General features: G+C 38.9%; 1 protein-coding gene across 3 annotated transcripts in view; it reads left to right on the top strand.

The window, feature by feature from the left end:
* TGFB1I1 (transforming growth factor beta 1 induced transcript 1) overlaps window positions 1–22,688 on the top strand; it is a 546,447-nt gene that overhangs the window by 188,092 nt on the left and 335,667 nt on the right. For 2 of the 3 annotated variants that reach the window (XM_044086606.1, XM_044086608.1), the window contains exon 2: window positions 12,146–12,196. The exons of the other annotated variant lie outside the window; for it this stretch is intronic. In XM_044086606.1, coding sequence (XP_043942541.1) covers window positions 12,146–12,196 — 51 coding nt within the window. The remainder of the gene's footprint in view (window positions 1–12,145; window positions 12,197–22,688) is intronic. 3 annotated transcript variants of the gene reach the window in all.

The following is a 22,688-nucleotide window of genomic DNA, read 5'->3' as shown; positions in this document are numbered from 1 at the left end:
ACAAGGTCATTACATTCATCTGCAGTATTATGAGTAATAGAATATTCACAGGAGGAATGTTTTCTGACATTATCAATGATTCTCTTTTTCTAACATCAAGTCAATAAACTTCAGTTCTGAGGTTTTCACAGTGCTCAAGAAGTACTTGCCAAAGAACATTCCTAATAGTTATTGGTAATACCTTACCTAATTTAGACACATTTTTCAGAAGTGTTCAGGAAGGTTCCACTCATGGTCCAGTTCTTCCATTGTATACTCCCACTTCACCAATGAACTAATTGTCAACCATTCCAGTTTAGATATCACAATGCACACAGACAATATTCTTCTTCTTTGCCATAAAAACTCTCCCACTGCTCTGCAAATACAACTTCGGGCCAGTTTAGCAGTCACCACTCTGTAAGTTCACTCTCATACCTCAAAAGACTACAGTTGTGCTCTTTGTTGTGTTGCAAAAACTTAATTAAGCCAGTAACCATTCAAATTAAAGATCGAGAGGGCAATTAGATCCAGTGGCAGGTAATGCTTTCAGAGTGGGGGGGGGGGGGGGGCAGGAAGCAACTGAATTGCTGGGTCTAACTGGAATGGGATGATGCTATATTATGGCAAGTTAGGCAGGAAGCAACTGAATCATTGAGTCTAACTGGAATGGGATGATGCTATATTATGGCAGGTCAGTGATTGCTTACCTGTGATCAAACAGCAGATGGCATAGTCATATTCATTCACACACGACCATTGTACCTACTCTTGATGCCTGCGTGAGTTCAACAGGGCCAGCCTTATGTTAAAAGGACCTCTACACAAAGGACTCCATTTGGCCTCTGTTGCTCTCTCATCTCCTGAACACCACATAGTGCCCCCACTGCTCCTCTGTACTGGGACTCCCCACACCTTTCAAATTGCTTCTTTCTTGTTTTTGACACGTGGTCTTAGCTCTTCCCCATTTTCCTGCATCATTTTAATACACCCTAAATGACCAAGACTGTGTGGTAATGTGAAGGAAATAACTGAATTAAGCTAAGAGCCTGGGGGCAAAAAATCCCCCAGAAGCCAAGAGGTTCTAGATGTTTATTCTGATAATACCGTGAAGCAAAATCATGAGTAACAAAATAAATAATAAATTCAGTCTTTTTTTTTTCTTTCAAGGAAAAAATGAGCTGTATCCAAAGCATCTTGTTTAAATCTCAGAAACGATTAGTTCTTAATAAGCTGGGACAACAGATACTTGTGAGGCTGTATAAATTATACCTGGGAAGAGCACCTGCCTTCCTACCCCTCCCAAAAAAAGTAGTTACTTTCTGTGTACCCCTCTGGGATAAAATTGAAAGAACAAATGGCCACATTCATATATTTCAACTTGTTGTTGCTGTCACACATATACACAGCCTGCCTCCTCACATCTAACTGAAAGAGTCAATCGCATTGTTAGACTGGGGTAAATATGAAGGAACAAGTAGTCACAGTGATACATTCAACTTGTTACAGTTACACGTATACAGATAGCATGCTTCTTACGCCTTACTTCCAAAAAATAGTCTCCAATATGCATATTTGATGTCTGACTGTGAGAGAATGAAAAAATAATGATCATAGTAATATATTCCAAATTGTTGCTCCTGGATAGTATGCTATCCCTAGACAAGCTGTAGTGATCTTCCGTGTACATCTATGAGGCTCAATTGTGGGGAATATTACACAAATAGTGACAATACTATCATCTTCCCCCACAAATTTATAGTGATTGTTGGGGTTTGGAACATTAGTTACCCAGTACATTTTGGTGGATAAGCCATAAATGTCAGGCTACACCATCAATATAATTTAACATTTAATGTTTATTTGTAATAACATGGCAGTTTAGCATAAAGAATGTAAGCACTTTGGCATCTCACACCCAGCTGACCACAGCATGACAATTTCAATGTGTTATGGTGTATGTACAGTCTTAAAAGGACTATAACATACATTAGCTTTACAAGGACAATGGCTAGTCTACTTGTGTGCTGCATTTACAAATACTTTCGCAGCTTTATTCCACTTACCAACATATCTGTCCCCTTTATTTTAAATTTCCAAATATGATGAGGCATAATTAACGCATCATACATTGAACATTCTGACCAATCCTGTAAATGCAGTTCACCATTATACATTAGGTATGAATATTGCAATCAATTTATGAAACATTGCAGAATGCATCACTAGCAATTTCTTAACTGTCGCAATGTCTCTGTTACAGTTTTGAAAATATCACACAACTCAGATTGTATGACCACTTCACATTGTTTTAACGCCATTTGGACTGGAACTGGAAATGAATTCAAAAACAGCAAAAAGAATACTTTGAGACGTACTATTATGGGACTACATTTATAAATCCAAACAGCCAAAATGCCAAATGGCATTATGCAGAACACAAAGAACTGAAACTCCAAAAGCCGAAAAAACCCAGCATATGTTCTATACATAGGGCAAGCTCCCCTACACCCCCCACTAATATATCATCTCCGAGATTACACTACAATAAGGAAAGGGCAAATTCTCTGACTCTGCTGTGTCATGATCTCAACTTTCCTGTTTTTGGTGTTTTCTGTTCAGTGTATTGGCTGTTAGGTGTTATAAATTTTTCCGCTGTCATGGGTTTCTGTTTACAACTTTTACAGTCACTAGGCAAAAAAACAAAAAAAAGAGTCAGCATGATCAAGATTCGTTTTGGACAGCACACATATGTCATTGCAAATAATTGAACTTGAACTTTCATTCCTGTCGCAAGTGTTCTGTTCAGGCATATCAGTTGTCTGTATAAGAACAGAATTGCCAGACATTGATCTTGTTATTCTCATCTCAGATTTATTTAGCTACTTTGCTTAGTTTGCTAAAACACTGAAGGCTGGCATTCATCAGGGACCAGGTGGAGATGTTGTCTGTTTCACTGAATTACGGTATCATTGTTAGTTTGGACCATGTAGGAATATGACTTGGTAGTTTTCTGCAGTTACTCCTGTTGTATGCCACTTTTTCTCCTCCTCTCACTTCTGATAGTGGATATGCAGACAGCTTGGCCAGGTTGTGAAACTGAAAGTGGACGTGCAGAATGATGTTGGCCATAAAATGTGTACGCAGCTTTAGCTTTTTTTTTGTCATTTTGTGTGACAGTATTGTGACGAATAACTCTAGGTGCAAGTTTGAGTGTAGCATTGGTATGTCAGCTCATATTTGTTTTCCAAGCATTAGGTGGGAAGAGCCAACTCCAGTGGTACTGTGTGGAGTTGCATTAGCTATGCAGGACTTTCTCCTGTAACATTGAGTGGAGTAGCATAAGCGGTGCAGGGCTTACTCCTGTGGCACTGTGTGGAGTAGCACTAGCTGTGCAGGACTTACTCCTGTGACATTGTGTGGAGTAGCATTAGTGGTGCAGGGCTTACTCCTGTGGCACTGTGTGGAGTAGCATTAACTGTACAGGGCTTAATCCTATGGCACTGTGTGGAGTAGCATTAGCTGAGCAGGATTTACTCCTCTGGCACTGTGCGGAATGGCATTTGCAGTGCCACAGGGCTTACTCCTGTGGCACTGTGTGAAGTAGCATTAGCTGTGCAGGGCTTACTCCTGTGGCACTGTGTGGAATAGCATTAGCTGTGTAGGAGTTACTTCTGTGACATTGTGTGTAATAGCGTTAGTTATGCAGGACTTACTCCTGTGGCACCGTGTGGAGTAGTTTTAGCTGTGCAGAGCTTACTCATGTGGCCCTTTGTGGCATAGCATTAGCTGTGAAGAGCTAACTCTAGTGGCACTGTCTGGAGTAGAATTAGCTTTGCAGGGCTTTCTCCTGCATCTCTTTGTGGCATATCGTAGCCATGAGGAGCTAATGCCAGTGGCACTGTGTGAAGCAGCATTAGCTGTGAAGAGTTAACTCCAGTGACAGTGTGTGGAGTAGTATTAGCTGTGCATGGGTCTATATTACATAGTCGAAGTTCCATAATTTCGACTGACGTATGTATGAACACATATGTCCAAAGTTACGGAACTTCGAGTATGCATAAAACAATAAAAAAAAGGAATAAGAAAATAAAAGGGTATATGCAGAAGGGAAGCCCACCTGCACCCCCCGCTCTTTAAATATACCAACTCAGAGGTTATGCTACAGTGCAGTAAAGGAACTTTTCCCTTTACTGCACTGTAGTGCAACCTCAGAGTTGGTATATTTAAAGAGCGGGGGGTGAGGGGGTTCAGGGGGGCTTGCCCCCCTGCATATACCCTTTTATTTTCTTTTACATTTTTTTTAATGTTTTTATATGTATTCGAAGTTCCGTGACTTTGGATATATGTATTCGTACATATGGTTGTCGAAGTTACAGAACTTCGACTATGTAATATAGACCCGCTGTGCAAGGCTTACTCCAGTAGCATTATGTGGTGTAGCATTAGGTTTGAGGAGCTAACTCCAATGACACTGTGTTGAATAGTATTAGGTGTGCAAGGCTTACTCCAGTAGCATTATGTGGCATAGCATTAGCTGTGAAGAGCTAACTCCAGTGACACTGTGTTGAATAGTATTAGGTGTGCAGGGCTTACTTCAGTGGCATTATGTGGCATAGCATTAGGTTTGAGGAGCTAACTCCAGTGACACTGTGTTAAATAGTATTAGGTGTGTAGGGCTTACTTCAGTGGCATTATGTGGCGTAGCATTAGGTTTGAGGAGCTAACTCCAATGACACTGTGTTGAATAGTATTAGGTGTGCAGGGCTTACTTCAGTGGCATTATGTGGCATAGCATTAGGTTTGAGGAGTTAACTCCAGTGACACTGTGTTGAATAGTATTAGGTGTGCAGGGCTTACTTCAGTGGCATTATGTGGCGTAGCATTAGGTTTGAGGAGCTAACTCCAATGACACTGTGTTGAATAGTATTAGGTGTGCATGGCTTACTTCAGTGGCATTATGTGGCGTAGCATTAGGTTTGAGGAGCTAACTCCAATGACACTGTGTTGAATAGTATTAGGTGTGCAGGGCTTACGTCAGTGGCATTATGTGGCGTAGCATTAGGTTTGAGGAGCTAACTCCAATGACACTGTGTTGAATAGTATTAGGTGTGCAGGGCTTACTTCAGTGGCATTATGTGGCGTAGCATTAGGTTTGAGGAGCTAACTCCAATGGCACTGTGTTGAATAGTATTAGGTGTGCAGGGCTTACCTCAGTCACATTATGTGGCATAGCATTAGGTTTGAGGAGTTAACTCCAATGACACTGTGTTGAATAGTATTAGGTGTGCAGGGCTTACTTCAGTGGCATTATGTGGCATAGCATTAGGTTTGAGGAGCTAACTCCAATGACACTGTGTTGAATAGTATTAGGTGTGCAGGGCTTACTTCAGTGACATTATGTGGCATAGCATTAGCTGTGAAGAGCTAACTCCAGTGGCACTGTGTGGAGTAGCTCAGCATGCTATAAGATCTTTATGAGGATATGTCTGTTTTAACATTTTGTTGCCTGTTTGCACTGATCTCTTAGTCTTAGTATTAGACTGCAGATAGTGAGGACTTGATAGTATGAGTGGAACCATGCTTAGCAGAAAACTTTTGGAACTGAGTGGACATACACCACGTACCACTCACTGCAACCAGTTTAATAGGTAATACATTGAACATTGCTGTGAATCTGGGTGTTACTTGTTCATTAGTTGTGGTTGGTATGTGGACTACGTCTATGTCACAAAATAATAATCACCAACAAGAAAGCAGTTTTTTTCCCCCAAACTCGCACAAGTCAGCAGCTATCCTTTGTCAAGGACTTTGTGGTAATGATGTTTGTAACAATGGCTGTCATATCTCTGAAGGTCTATGCATAATGCAGAACCAACATGTGGACACCAGGTTAATGATGTCATGGTTAACATTTGGCCACCACACTGACACTTTGTCCATTTTTTGACATTTGGTGAGACTCTGATGACCTTCATGTATTTGATGCCGTACGTCTGCTCATTGATTTAAGTGTTTGACCACTGATGACCTTCATGTATTTGATGCCGTACGTCTGCTCATTGATTTAAGTGTTCTATAGTTTTGTCTTGTTATAATGACCACCGATGACCTTCACATATTCGATAGTTCTGTCTTGCTATAACAATAAGCCTCACGCTGTAATAACTGAACTCTGACTGTACAGTATTAATACATAAGCTGTTTGGATTGGGTTCAATTATTCAGTCATCCATTTTGCAAATCTGGATATATGTTACAACTCTTCATTATTTGAGTAGCTTGTTTAAACTTTTCTAATCTTTTAGTAGTTACAGGTCTTTTTTTTAAACACCTTTATTGATTATCACTTATGATATAGGCACATTTACATTTATATAAAAGTAATCAAACTATATTAACATAACAAACATTATACTTCACATATATTGCTATCTATCATATAACCTAAGCAATATTACATAAACTGTTCAATTCTTGCCCCTTTTTTTAAACAACAAACATCTTTATTAAGTCATCATTTCCGATGTCATACATTTATATAAATGAAAGCAAGCCACACCTACACGATCCTAGACAGGTCTTGTCATAATTATGCCTTGCATATAAGCTGCAGCATTTAGTTAGATTTCACATAACAGTTAGTCATGCGATTTCTGGATAACATCTGCTGCGACTAATTATTTTCCAAGACATATACATTGCTTTGCCATTGAACTTCTTCAGTTTACCTAACAGTTTTTGGTACCTAGTTGGCAATTTGTTTAAATTGTATGTATTAATTAGTAGAATTAGTAGGTCATAGTTAGATTGGAGTGGGAAACTCTTAAGCCCTAGTACGTACCTGGAGAATTTCTCACAGGTGAACATAGTTGCAAAGCACTCTTTCTTGAATTGTGAACACTTCTGTTCAGTTGTGGGGCAACATAATACAATATGTAATCTTTGTTCATCTGTTATAAGTAACACTGTACTTTAGCTATACTTACACTCATTATTGTCTGTAAGCTAACAATGGAGCTGTTGTGAGCATTTCTTTTACTTTACTGAATGCTGGGGTTTGAGCACATCCCCAGAGTCATGATACGTCTTTCTTTAACAAGTCTTTTGAAGGATAGGCCGATAGGACATCATTGACTGGACTGGTAGAAACTTGCCCAAATAGTTGATCAGGCCCAGAGTTCATCTTAACTCAGTTACGCAAGATGGAGTGTTTAACTCCTCTATTTCTGTTACCTTTCTTCCATCTGATCTAATTCCATATTTTGACCAAAGCGCTAAAGCTCTGTTTAACTTTAAATCAGACTTTTTAAATTCCTGTGGCTGCATTTTTTTCTGTATTTCCTGAGCACTACTTCTGAACTTTCAACAGAGAGCAGAATGTGCTATCAGCCTAACAGAAAACTTGACAGTGTTGTCTGACTTGTGCACTGAGTACATGTTTTAAGGTGTGTATATGTACCTGGTTTCATTTGCATGCTATGTGACGGTTGTGAGATACCTTATTTACAAAGGGGTGTAAGTCTATTGGCTTGTGCAAGTTTTTAAACAGTTTCTATCCTCTACATGCTGGGCAGCCATGAAACCCTCTCCACTTTAAAGGTGCCCCAAGATTACCCTGCTTACTACAGTAAGAGCTGTTCATGGGCAAGGTCCTCATGCAGGAAACCATCATGGAGGCTGGCATGCTCTCGCTGCCACAAAGGCCTGTCATACCTTCTTTTGTGTTTATACATGCTCCCACATCTGTGTGATGAAGGCTACCACATGAAGGTGGCTTGGCAGAATGATGTGCACATCCCAGGCCTGCAGAGTGACTGCAGTTCAAATTCCAGGCCTGTACACTTGAGTGCTGTATGCATTCCAATTCCAGGTTCTATATACTGACTGTTGTACACATCACAGGTTCTATACACTGACTGCTTTACTCATCCTAGGCCTGTAAACTGACCGGTATACACATCCTAGGCTTTTACACTGACTAATGTGCATGCCCTGGGCCTGTGCACTGACTGCTGTACATGCCCCAGACCTGTATACTGACTGCTGTACACATCCCAGGCCTGTACACTGACTGCTGTACATGTCCCAAGGCTGTACACTGCCTGCCGTGCATGTCCCAGGTCTGTACAGTAAATGTTGTACATGCCCCAAGGCTGTACACTGACTGCTGTAGTCATCCCAGGCCTGTATACTGAGTACTGTACACAACACAGGGCTGCACAGTGACTGTTCTACACTTCCCAGGCCTGTTCACTGAGTGTTGTACACATCGCAGGCCTGTGCAGTGACTGCTGTACACATCCCAGGCCTCTACTCTGACTACTGTATACATCCCAGGCTTGCATACTGAGTGCTGTGCACGTTCCAGGCCTGTACACTGACTGCTATACACATTCCAGGCCTGTACACTGACTGCTGTACACATCCCAGGCCTGTACACTGAGTGATGTGCACATTCCAGGCCTGTACATGGACTGCTATACACATTCCAGGCCTGTACACTGACTGCTGTACACATCCCAGGCCTGTACATTGACTGCTGTACACATCCCAGGCCTGTACACTGACTGCTGTATACATCCCAGGCCTGTACACTGAGGGCTGTGCACATTCCAGGCCTATACACTGACTGCTGTACAAGTACCAGGCCTATTCACTGATTGCTGTACACATCCCAGGCCTGTACTCTGACTGCTGTAGACATCCCAGGCCTGTACACTTAGTGCTGTACACATCCCAGGCCTGTACACTGCTGTACACTTCCTGGGTCTGTACACTGAGTAGTGTATACATTACAGGCCAGTACCCTGCCTGCTGTAAAAATTCCAGGCCAGTACACTGTCTGCTGTATACATGCCAGGTCTATACACTGGGTGCTGTGCACATTCCAGGGCTTTACACTGACTGCTGTACACATCCCAGGCCTGTACAGTGACTGCTGTACAAATCACAGGCCAGTACACTGGTTGCTGTACACATCCCAGCCTATACACTGACTGTGATACATGTTCCAGGCCTGTACACAGACTGCTGTACACATCCCAGGCCTGTACATTGACTGATGTACTCATCCCAGGCCTGTACATTGTCTGCTCTACATTTCCCAGGCCTGTACACTGACTGCTGTACACATCCCAGGCCTATACACTGATTGTTCTACAGTTCCCAGGCCTGTACACTAACTGCTGTACACATCCCAGGCCTGTACACTGATGTACACATCCCAGGCCTGTACACTGACTGCTGCACACATCCCACGCCTGTACACTAACTGCTGTGCATGGCTCTGGCTGGTAGACTGCTGTACACATCCCAGGCCTGCACACAGAGTGCTGTACACATCCCAGGCCTGGGCCTGTACACTGACTGCTGTACACATCACAGGCCTGTACACTGACTGCTGTACACATCCCAGGCCTGTACACTGAGTACTGTATACCTTTTCTTTAGTTGGCACTCACACTGCACCAGGCCACGACACTTTTTCCTCTAGTGTTTGTGAGTCAGCACTGAGTCTTCTTTCACTGTCTCTCTCTTTCCCACAGTTGCTACTTCAGTGGCCAGGCTACTAGCTGATCTTAATTAATCAGGCTTGCACTGGAGCTTTATGCCTCTCTGCTTGGAGCTGGCTGAAATATGAAGATTGAGTGAAATAAAAATTATTGTTAAATACTTTAAGTTAACCCCTTACAGACTGAGAGAGGGTAGCAAAATACTATGAGGGTTTGCATAAACGGGTCAGACTTTTAGGATTTACACATAGTTGTGATTTTACCAAAAAACAGATTAAAGCTTTACATACTCTACATATTTTTGAGTCTGACATTTAGATTTTTCAATTTCTGCATCTTGGGCTTTATTTACTCTCATTGGCCCATTTCTTTTTCTTAGCCAGTCAAGGTGATTATGTTATGTTAAGCCATTTCCTAAATACAGATAGGTGACAGATGTCCAAAGTGGCCAATCAGATACATCTAATTTTTGTAGCCACCCCCTATGCAAACATCTTCCTTTCAGCTATCCTAAGCTTCCATGACTTCCTCCATAGCCTTATTCTCTACCAATCTGACATATTGTTCCAAATCCAGTACCATCTTTGCAAAGCTGTAATAGTGTTACATTCATTCATTGAAATAACTTATATTTAGCTGGAGAATGCATTTGTGCAGGAAATTTATTAGTGAGAATATACTGGGGTACTCTGGTGGAGAGTTGAATATGCTGGGGGTAGTCTGCAGGAGAGTTGAATATGCTGGGGTACTCTGCAGGAGAGTTGAATATGCTGGGGTACTCTGCTGTAGAGTTGAATATGTGGGGGTACTCTGCAGGAGAGCTGAATATGTGGGGGTACTCTGCGGGAGAGTTGAATATGCTGGGGTACTCTGCGGGAGAGTTGAATATGCTGGGGTACTCTGCGGGAGAGTTGAATATGCTGGGGTACTCTGCGGGAGAGTTGAATATGCTGGGGTACTCTGCAGGAGAGTTGAATATGCTGGGGTACTCTGCTGGAGTGTTGAATATGCTGGGGGTACTCTGCGGGAGAGTTGAATATGCTGGGGTACTCCGCGGGTGAGTTGAATATGCTGGGGTACTCTGGTGGAGAGTTGAATATGCTGGGGGTAGTCTGCAGGAGAGTTGAATATGCTGGGGTACTCTGCGGGAGAGTTGAATATGCTGGGGTACTCTGGTGGAGAGTTGAATATGCTGGGGGTAGTCTGCGGGAGAGTTGAATATGCTGGGATATGTTCCATGTCTTGGATGTATTATGATGTCACACCTAAGTTTATGTAGATTGCTGCCTTCCACAGGACAAGTATGAACTTCTAAATAATCTTACAACACAGTACAGAATTGTATTTTATAATTTTGTGTTAATTGTGCATTTGTTATACACATAAGTATGTTGTAAACTAATATGTGTGAGCTTTGTGTTGACAGTGTAGTATCTTACTTGTTATGTGTTTTTGTCTATTTGTGTAATTTTGTGGTTTGTTGAGGAACTTTTCTTGCGGGGTATCCTCCACTAGAGTTAGGCACTGCCCAATTAGATGACCTTTTTAACAGCTGCTATAAAGATCAACCACCCACATAGTGTCCACACTGAACCAAGAACAAAAACCGTGACACAATAGCAGGAAAAACGATAGCAGTTCAGGTGTGGTGTTGAGTGCTTCCATCCCAATTTATCCATACTTGACGTACTTAAACTACAGATAAATTCATGAATGGGAAGCCTGTGAACATTATTTGCATTAACCCAAGTGATGCATTCATTTCTTGTTAATACTCAGCCTTCCTTTCTAGATTATCATCATGTTTGGAGAGCTGAGGAATGTGTGATGCATGTGTTTTCTGTGGCTCTAGCTGTTGTACCCTGTGCAGGTGAGAGTGAACACCTGGCATTGTGTGAGTTGTTCTTGTAAATGTATTGGGGTTTACTGTTGCCCATGAGGGCCTGCAGATAGTTTTTGTTACAATTCAGTGACTTCTGTCCTGTAACATCTCTGAGAACGTTTTCAAAAGAGTGCATATTGTTTCTTTATTTGTCTTGTAGTGTTTTGAAAATGGTTTAGCTTGGTGTGCAGTATATGGCCTAATCATGCTTTGCAAATACAGCAAAACACTATTTTTCCTGATGCTTCAATCCACATTTCAGAGTTTGTTGTTTAATTCTCAAGTATCCTGCACCATTTTATTATTTGCTTAGTGTACATGTAGAATTTTTGTTTGGACTTTTTGGGCTCTCATTTGATGACTGGTGTAAATATACACAAATGAGCTTACTATGGAAGGTATGGAAGATTTTGCTGGAAATGTCAGTGGTATGCCCTCCTTTGATTGGTTGCAGTACGTCTGCCCTGCAGATGCTTCTCCTGTCCACAGTTTATGATGCCTCTTTGCAGTGTGTTTGTCCTGCCTGCAGTGAGTGTTATAATTGTGTTTTTTTTTCATGTTATATGGCTGTGTGTGTGTGTGTGCATAATGTTGTGTACATGCATACCCCTTGTATGTGTGTTTGGGGGGGGCACAGTTACATTACTCCCATCTCATCCCTTGTTGTGTGATGTGCACCTCTCATGTGTTCCATTTTCATGGAACATGTAGCACATTTTCTGTGTCTTCCAGCATGATAATTTCCTCTACCTCTGTTGTCTTTCTGTAGGTGATGTCGACATTCCCTACTGCCCGCTTGGCCCTCGCATTGTTAGTTTTGGTACGTATGTCTGCTATGCTACTTGTCTGTTTTTTATGTCATTTTGTGTATCATTAACTGTCATTGTAAGTGTCTTCATTTAGATGGGGAAACATGACCCCCATCAGATATGTTGCATGGTTTGTACTGTCTGCTTGTCTGACAGATCTGTCGCGCATCCAGAACTGTGTCCTTGCTTATCAGCTTCACTTTATTCACTGCGGCTTAAGCTGGTTGTTTACACTTAAATGAAAACTCTGTCCAGGATAGGAAAAATGTTTTTCATCATATCTTGATAACAAAGTCTTTAAGTGTTAGTATTATTTTGCAGGTTACTATACCCAAAATGGCCTGGTGATGGCTGCCATATTGACTTGTTATTGTTTTGTTTTTTAAATTTGTTGTTTTGTAATTTGTTGCTCCCACAGTGCACTTTGTGTCACCATAATATAACATTGCCTAGACACAGTAAGTCAGGTAGTTTGTTTTTGCATATGGTTATAATGACAATATTCTGAGTTCTTGACTTCTTGGGCTGATTCAGTAGACTGTCACAGTTTGTTTTTGTATTAAAATACTCTGATCTACAAAGATGCAAGATGCTAAAAATAATTTTATTGTGCATTTAACTCTTATTCCATGCTAAGTACATTGCAAGTTTGTTAGCTATCCTGAATTGTAATTCTAGAAAGTTTGCGCACCATTCCGTGAAGCAGATTTACTTAGTTATGTGTGACTGACACTGACACTTTGTAGACCCAGTAAGGCATCCCCCAAGTATATTCTATTATTTATTTATTTACTGACATTTTGTTACCGGGAAAGTCCAGCTTGGTAGGTTCCCATCTTCAACAGAGGTCTGGGGGGAAAAGCTCCAAAGTATCACAAAAACATTTTAAGAGCAATACATTTACAATCTTCAAAAATACTACAATAAAAAAATGTATTTAAATAACTGTGCCAAATTAGACATAATGTGAAAACATTGGTTAAAATAGATACAGCTTGGACTTTTCAAGATGGCCGCACATAACAGCTTAACTTCAGCTCTTCCAGTGTGGAAAAAAGAAACCGAATGACAAGGACCAGGGATTATGTCACTTTTAGTGCATTCAGTTACTGGCTAGTAATTGCACTGCCTGGATGCCAGCAAAGAAGAAATTGAGAGATACTAAAATATAATCAACTAGAAAAGTTGAAGAAAAAACTCTGACCAGGAAGAACCCTGCAGCTGTTCTGCAAAAAGCAGTTTCAAGCTCCAGCTTTGGTGTAAGATATGACTTCCAGTAATCTAGAGGAAAAATAAGTCAAATACATTCAGAGATTATTAAAATAAATGAACATTGAACACTGAAGGAATATATCAATTCAAATGATAAAAGGCTGGGAAAATGGAATAAGCTTTAAACAGAAGTAAAAATGAAGAAAAGGCTGGCTGAGTATGAAACAGCTGAAGAAGAGAGGTTTAAAAAATAGTAGAATTAGAGGACAGAACAAGTAGAGATTTTCTTCTGTACCAGAGAAACTAGTAGGAATAGAAGTGTTAATTTTATGAAGACCCAAATAAGCAACTGAACTGGTATTCCAAAGCAGGAATTTGTAATTGAAAGGGCACACCATGTGTATGCTCCAAAGCTGGCCATGACCTGTATTAGTAAAGATAAAAATCTATCACCAGAAAGTGATGATCCTTACAAAACTATGGCAAAAGGTCAAATTATTAAAAGTTGGAGACAGTAGGGTATTTGTGGAAAATGATTATGCATTGTACACCTGACAGAATAGAAACAAATTTATTCCAGAAATTGGGGAATGTCAAGATGCAGGTATGAGATTCAAGCTGATGCATCCATCTGTCTTCAGAATATTTTTTCCTGGAGGATCAAACTCATTTTTTGATGCATAACAAGCTAAGGAGGAAATACAAAAGTCTGTCCAACAAAAAGTGAACAATTAACCAGAAAGGCACTCTGCGTCTTAGTCTTCTGATTGTAAAGCACACAAGAGACTTTGCCAGTGAAACCTGTTCCATTGTTCCAAGAAAAAATGCTTGAGAGGCAGAGAAAGGCGCAAGAGTTGACTAGAAGAATTGGGAATACCTTGGAATTGAACTGGAGTCTGATGGTGGGAGATGGAGATGAATAGGAAGAAGACCAGCAACAAGGACATTAGTGAGACTGCAAAACATCAATCACATATGTGAAATACGGCTATATAAGAAAAAGTGGAAAAACTGGACTTTTGTTGATTTTGTTAAACTTGTGGGGAACTAAAAGGCTTTTGCCTTACTGGATGTCATTAATGTTTGAAGGACAATGAAGGAAGGGGAAGAGGAAGAGGAAGGAAAAATGGTAACTGTAAGTAAAACAATTTATTTTCTTAATATTTCTATGAAACTTTTCATGATATACATTGCATGTTTTATAGTAAAGCATTTTTAGTAATTCTGATAAACATACTAAAATAAACATGCCTTTACCTCATTCTTTTTTTATTAGTATTATGAAATTACAATGCAAAAATAGAAGAATGACAGGACAAAAGCATGCTTAGGTTGATAGGCTGTAATCTTGGGTTGCTGAGGTGGGGGTGAGGTGCAGAAGTACAGAGATCATAACATATGCAAATCTGATATGTTTTCTCTTACTTTTGCATAGGTGAATGACTGGATTAAAACCCTTGGCTTATTCTGACAACAACTTTTTTAAGTGGAAACAACTAAATAAGAGAACGCTGAATATAACAAAAAGTTTTCCTTTAGCAATACATGTTTCATTTTGTATATAGAAGTCTGCAGCTGAGGACTACATTTGTTTCTGTTACATTTCAATGGAAACAAGTTCATTATATGAAAATAAAAAACTAGAATACTGTTTTATTTTCTTCAAGGCTAAAAATGTATGTTTTCTGAAAGCATGCAAGTTGTTTTTCACATCTGGGAGGGAAATTAAGATCAAAAAGAACAGGCACCAATTAGTGTAAGTAGAAGCACAGGCAATACCATCCATTTTAGCATGGAGAACTTCACCTTTAGGTCAATTAAGGCCTGTGTTTGTAGATGTGTGTTTGGGCAATTGTTCCTATTAGAAGGGATAAACTTCATTATTTGAAGACGTAAATTTTTTTGTGTTTATATGAAGTTAACAGCTTATGGGATGTTCTGTGGGTGTGTTTTTTTTTGTTTGAGGATTTTCATTAAAACAAAATGTCTTGCAAAATATTGACATAAGTTCTAATGTTGATAAAAAAAATGTAGAAAGGACTAACCTGCCAAACGTTAGTGGGTACATGCATCGCAAATGCTGGAAATAGACATTTAAAAAAGCTGTCATGTATAATAGGTAGGATTAAAGATTTCTTATCATAATGGTGAAACTTTCCATAATATGTTGGAATTTGAATGGTCTGACAGGTATAAACAGGAAAGAAAGAATATTTAATTATAGCAAGAAATTCAGAGTGCAAATATCATTGATACAGGACAGACATTTGGAAAGGACTGAATATATGAATTTGATAAAGCAAGGATTTCAGGATGGATAATCAGCCAAATATCAGGGACAAAGGAAAAGAGTACTTATAGTCATTGCTAGAAGAGCTCTAATAGTGATAGAGGAGAAAAAATAGTAATTGCATTTGGCAAGGGATGAGGATTATGCTGGCATGTATTTGTGTTCCACCTGAAACTGCAATTACGGAGCTTAAAACATTTTGAGAGAAATAATTAGCTTTCAGCAAGGACTATTACTTGGAGGTGGGTACATTTGTGTGGAAGACATGAATTCAGTAGTAGAAACTCAGAGATAATTTACATACTATTTCCCAAGATACAATAACTGGGTTAGACCAGACAGAAATTATATTTCAAAGGGACATGTGCATTTAATTGAGAACTTTGACACAAATCTGATGACGATTTCAGGTCATGTGCCAGTAATTACAAAAATAAAAATGTAGGATAGCAAAGTAAAGATGAAACAATGACATTTTCCCACATATCTTTTAAACAGAAAGGAATTTAAGGATTAGGTAGTATTCAGGAGTTATTAGGGAAGATAGAAAATTCTCCAGAAGTTATAGCTAGTGAGTGGGATAAAATGAAAGTGGGGTTTAAAAATAGGGTAAAACTAAAAAAAGTGGTATGGTTTGTGACGCCTGTGCTCTGGCCCAGCAATCAAGGAGCCTCAATCCTCACCACTAACACCAGTGAGGGGCATCTCATATAGGAAGAAAGGATAACAAATACATGCAGTAAAATGCAATTTCCCTTAAGAGCACACAGAGATCACAGTCAGTCCGGTTCTCCAGGTCCCCAATAAGACTCCCCACTGGCACAGCTATAGGGTCCAGATCTCAGCCTAGTGGGCAAGCTAAAACCTCCAGCACCCTCTCTGTCCAACCAGTGCTTCGTATCCCTGCCCAAGTAGCTGACACACACACACACACACACACACACACACACACACACACACACACACACACACACACACACACACACACACACACACACACACACACTTTGAGAAGAGTTTATACAATCACACAGATACTCCTAGGAAAGGCTGGCACAGGTTATCCAGCTGTGCCCCTTTTACCCAGACTATATGGTAAAAATCACTGCCACCACCCAGCTATTTATCAGCTGCCCAAAGGCTTTTAAAAGGGTGTCCAATTATTACTGTACAATATTAGTATCCAACTAAACAGTTAAGGCATGATACAGTGACTTGGTACAGGATCACTATATATATATATATATATATATATATATATATATATATATATATATATATATGCAATGTACTCTTAGAGCTTAACAGCCACATTTGAACAGTTGAAAGGTTTTAAAATATTTAATAATAAATAATAAAAACACAAGACAATACTTCTTACTACACAGTGCTAGTCAAGAGTTCAGAGATCACAGAGAAATATTTCAGTAGTACAGTTCTGACATCACAGAAAAACACTTAGTCTAATCCTTCTAGTTTCTAGCTATTTCTAAGAGAAAACACAAGTCTAAGATAAACTTACATATAGAGCAAAGGCAGAGTGCTGATGAGTTGGATGGTCAAGACATAAATGCTTAATGTTCTCTGATTCTTTGTTTTTAAAATCACATTCCTGGTTCACATTACATCATTCTTCACACTTCCCTGGGTTCCCAAGCTAACAGAAACTACATTTACATTCTTTAGTAAGCTCACACCAGGTCAGGAAGCAAAGCCATAAAGGACATTTATGCATGCACATTCTGGCCATTAACTCAGGCCTTAAAACAATAGCAAGAATTCCTTCACCTAGACTGGCCGGAGCCATGTTTACATCAAAGGGCACAACATGCTTCACTTGGTTAGTAGAGTGCACTGTTGTTACATTTTTTTCCAGTTCCACATGTAACACTATTTTTACCATTTAAGAAAACAAGCCTGTGGTTTACATTAATATTTACAGATGACAGAATTATTTATAAAATTCTGTCTGGCTAGGCTGGCAGCCTTCACATGGTTAAGAAGTAACACAAATTATTTAGAGAGCCTGACAAAGGTTAAATTGTGACAAAATAAGTGGAATCTCACAGAAAAAAAGAGATGCAACTGCAAAATGCTAAAAAGAAAATAAGGGAACACTGGAATAATATGCATGAGTTTATAAATATTGCTGTCAGTGTCTACAGAGAGCAAAAACTGTTGGTGCAATCACTTTGGCAGCAACTCTTTTAACTTTCTGTTGCCCATTTTAACAAGAAAAATAATCAGTGATCCCGTAGAGGTATTAGAGATATTTCAGAAATTTTATGAACATTTATATAAAGCATAGGACTGTTGAAATCAAGAAAATGTAGAAATGGAAATATTTATGGAATACTTAAATATGCCAAGTTCAGAGGTAGTGGAAGCTCTGCAATTAACAGTTAAAGTGGGAAGAGATGAGCTGAATGGATGAGATGAGATGAAAATGGTGCTGTATAAATACTCTGCAGGAAATTCTCCAGAAATAGATGGTATTATAGTGGAAGTTTGGAAGCTAGGAGGGAAGAAAGTGATAAAGACCTGGAAGGTTTTGTTTAACAGTGTTGTAAAAGAGGAGAAGCACAATCATTCTGGAAAAAAAGATGTGGTTGCAGAAATACCTAAAAAGAGTAAAGACCCATCAGATATAGCTTTATGTAGGCCCATTTTAATTTTAAACCATGATTATAATGTGTTTGTGCCAACAATGGCCAAAAGAATGACAAAGGTGTTGCCAAAGTTGATAGATATGGATAAATGTGTTTTTTTGGAGAGGGGACAAACATTTGACAACATAAACAGAACATTGATGATCCAGGGGGAAGCAGAATGTAAGAAAATACCACTGATGTTGGTGGGTCTTGATGCAGAGAAAGCATTTGACAAAGTAAGTTGGGATGTCATGAGTAGAGCAAAGGAATATTAAACAAAGGCCACAGCTGTAAACTAAGTACCCACACTTGAATTGGTACAACAATAACCATATTTATGTGGACATGATAAAATTAAGTATTTAGGAGTGTGGGTTAAAAAGGATGCTGTTATGGTAGCTAAGAGTATGTGGGCAGAGACTAAAAAATAAAGATAGTACAACTGAGAAACTGGAAGTTCTTGCCTATGGATATGTACAGAAAGATACAAACAGCAACACTGCTTTTAGTCCCTTTAGTTTTATACACAGGCCAGGCATTTTTTTATAAACCAGAGAAGAAATTGTAGATAGTAATTAATAAAGAGTTGAAGGATTTTTATCTAGGAGGGGAGGAGGGCAAGAGTCAAGTGGGATAAGTTGATCCCTCCAATGGAACAACGGTGTTTAGGATTACCCGATTTGAAGGGATACTTTAGAGCTACACAGTTAAGACTCTCACACAGAACACAAGCAGAGACGTCCAGTTCAAAGTGGAAAGAGATGATGATGATGATGATGATGCAGTAGTTAAATTCACGAAATAAGGAGTGTGTGGGATTTTGGATGCAGATCCTTAATGAGAATAACAATCATAGAAAATATGATATTCATAAAGTAGCAGAAAGTTTACTAAGAACTAGAAATCATGAAAATGGAGAATTGAGATCTGCAAATAGGGATAACTGCAATTAGGGTTACAGAGGATAGGCAAGAGGGGGCTAGCATTTACTGCGGGAAGCTGGCAAAGGAACAAAGGTGTTGGAACAAATAATTAGAGAGGGAAAGGTAATAGAATGTGAAGAGGCCAAGAAGACATTTGGACTGCAGGCTAGAGATGGCTTTCCCTATCACGGATTTGTATCAGAGTATAGGTAAAGAGAAAAGGATAGCAAAACCCTAAGTGAAAGACCCGCTCTGATTGAGTTTTTAGTTGAATCTAGAACAGAGGCTGTTGGTAAAAGAGGGATAATTAGCAGGGCATATAAAATATTGCACAATAATTATAGGAATCAATCAGATGAGGTCAGCAAAGTTTGGGGAGAGAGATTAGATAAGCAATTTACAAAGAAACAATGGGAGGACATATGTATGGCTCCCAAATATGCAACAAAAGCAAGAAGATTTAGAACTTTTCCTGGACGTGTTTGCATAGGTATGTTTGTACGCCAAGCAGACGCCAAAGAATTTTTCCTTAAGGCAGACTGCAAATGTTAGAGGTGTAATGAGGAAGAAAGAGGTACCTGGAAGCATATGTTTCTTAGAGTGTAATGAGCTTGCAGACTTTAGGAAATCCCTACAGAGTAATCTGCCAGGAATACTGTACGAGCAAATGAGTGTAACTAAAGATATTATTTGAGCTGGTATACAGGATCTGAATTGCGTTGACATAGTAAGGCCTTGTTAAGTTTAATTCTGGTGGCTGCCAAAAGGTAATTACTAGAAAATGGAAATCAAAGTCTAAACCAACCATACTTGAAGTAGTGAATATTGTAACAGAGACAAAAGAACAGGAAGTGGGATCTTTAGGAAGGGTGGGAGTAAACTACTTAGAAAAAATGGAAGTTATGGGCAGGAGCGACCTTAGGTCAACTAGTGCCCTAGGCAAAAGGGCACCATGGCACCCCCCACCACACCACCCAGTGCCCCCATCCTGATCTACCTATACCACATAAATACTGCAAAAGTGCCCCTACTAAAGCGGCGCCCTAGGCAGCTGCTTAGTTGGCCTATGCCTAAGGCCAGCTATGGTTATGGAAACAATACATGCAGAAAAATATTTTGCAGGAGGAATTAGGTTAAAGAGAAGGCAGGAAATGAACAATCTATGTGATGTTGGACTGAATTTATTGTATAAAACAATATAAGTAATGTGTAATGTTTGTAAATGTGAGCTTGTTAATACGGTTTAACTACTTTTATATAAATGTAAGTTTGCCTATGTCATAAGGGATATTTAATAAAAAAAACATAAGACAAAAGGCCAGAAAAAAATAAAAACATACCAGCAAGCACTTTATTAAATGAAAAAAATGTCACTTCTCTAGCGCTTCGGCACCAAATGCTTTCTAGGAGTACATCATAAGAAAAAACTGTGCCATTTTATACATTCAAAGGTTAATCAACAACCATTGATTAATTAATTAATCTTCACAAAAGCATTCAGTAATAAAATAAGCCAATTATTATAAAATAAGACATAAAAAAGTTATATCATAAGTTTCCATGAGCATTCTGTATTAAGCCCATGAGGGCTTAAAGTATCATATTTTAAATTGTAAATCATTTCTTTATACAGAAGATGATTTTTACTTCTAACCTCAGAGTCAGCAACACCCCAATTAACTTGTTCTAAAATACTTGCTTTCAAGAACTCTGGGTTACTATTATGAAATACTTTAAAATGCATAGCAATTGGACTAACAACCTTTTATAATTTGATGTCTCCTGCATATGTTTACACACCGAGCACTTAGTGCAACTACTAGTGCCCAGCAAAGTCAAGTGCTACATAGCTTTTCCACTGGTTTAACAAAATAATTAATAAAGTTGTTTTTTAAAAAAAAGGAATTCATATAACATATATAACAATTATTTAATACTGACAGACATCTTAGTCAGTTTAGAAAAATTAAAGGTCAGTAAGTATAGTACGAACAGGAACTGCAGTTTGAAGTGGGCGAAAAAATAGGCTTATAGCATGTTTAGATACAAAGTCAGGAGACAGGAATTGTTTAAAGTAAGGAAGTCAGTTAAGAAAGGCTAGTAAGGAGGTGTGCGGTGTGAACAGGTACCTGGTCATATTTAGGGATATAGTTTAGTAAGGAGTAAGGAGGTGTGAGGTATGAACAGGTACTTGTTCATATTTAGGGATATAGTTTAGTAAGGAGGTGTGAGGTGTGAACAGGTACTTGTTCATATTTACGGATATAGTTTAGTAAGGATGTGTGAGGTATGAGCAGGTACTTGTACGTATTTAGGGATATAGATTAGTAAGGAGGTGTGAAGTATGAACCGGTACTTGTTCATATTTAGGGATTTAGTTTCGTAAGGAGGTGTGAGGTATAACCAGGTACTTGTTCATATTTAGGGATATAGTTTAGTAAGGAGGTGTGAGGTATGAGCAGGTGCTTGTTCATATTTAGGGATATAGTTTAGTAAGGAGGTGTGAGGTATGAACAGGTACTTGTTCATATTTAGGAATATAGTTTAGTACGGAAGTGTGAGGTATGAACAGGTACTTGTTCATATTTAGGAATATAGTTTAGTACGGAGGTGTGAGGTATGAACAGGTACTTGTTCATATTTAGGGATATAGTTTAGTAAGGAGGTGTGAAGTATGAACAGGTACTTGTTCATATTTAGGGATATAGCTTAGTAAAGAGGTGTGACATATGAACAGGTACTTGTTCAGATTTAGGGATATAGTTTAGTGAGGAGGTGTGAAGTATGAACAGGTACTTGTTCATATTTTTAGGATATAGTTTAGTAAGGAGGTGTGAGGTATGAACAGGTACTTGTTTAGATTTAGGGATATAGTTTAGTAAGGAGGTGTGAGGTATGAACAGGTACTTGTTCATACTTAGGGATACACTTAGTAAGGAGGTGTGAGGTATGAACAGGTACTTGTTCATATTTAGGGATATAGTTTAGTAAGGAGGTGGACGCATGAATAAGGAACCTATTCAAGATTAAAAGTTTGAAAAGTTCTTTTCCATTGAAAGTAATTATTTAAATTGTTATAGTATAAAAGAGTTATTTCATGAAGCCTGTGATTATTTTATGGGATATTTAGTAAAATCACTAATGAGAGTATTTTTTCGTATATATAGGTAGTATTTTAGTTTTTTCTTCATTGAATATTAAAACCAGAAATACTTTTAAAAATTCATCATTTTATCAAACAAAGACTGCATAGAAGAATTAGATCCTGCTGATGTAATTAGAACATCATCTGCAAAAGTTGAATTTTGATGTTGTATTTTCTTCTATTTCAAAACCCTCTATGTCAGTACTGTTTCTAATCAAATTAGCCCAAGGCTCCATTACTAAAGTGAATAATAGTGGAGAAAGTGGACATCCTTGCTTTGTA

Source organism: Protopterus annectens, chromosome 10.part0, assembly GCF_019279795.1.
Source record: "Protopterus annectens isolate FY-2018-M chromosome 10.part0, PAN1.0, whole genome shotgun sequence".
Classification (NCBI taxonomy): Eukaryota; Metazoa; Chordata; order Ceratodontiformes; family Protopteridae; genus Protopterus; species Protopterus annectens.
Note: the sequence above shows the minus strand (reverse complement) of the source record. Positions and strands in the feature narration are given on the sequence as shown.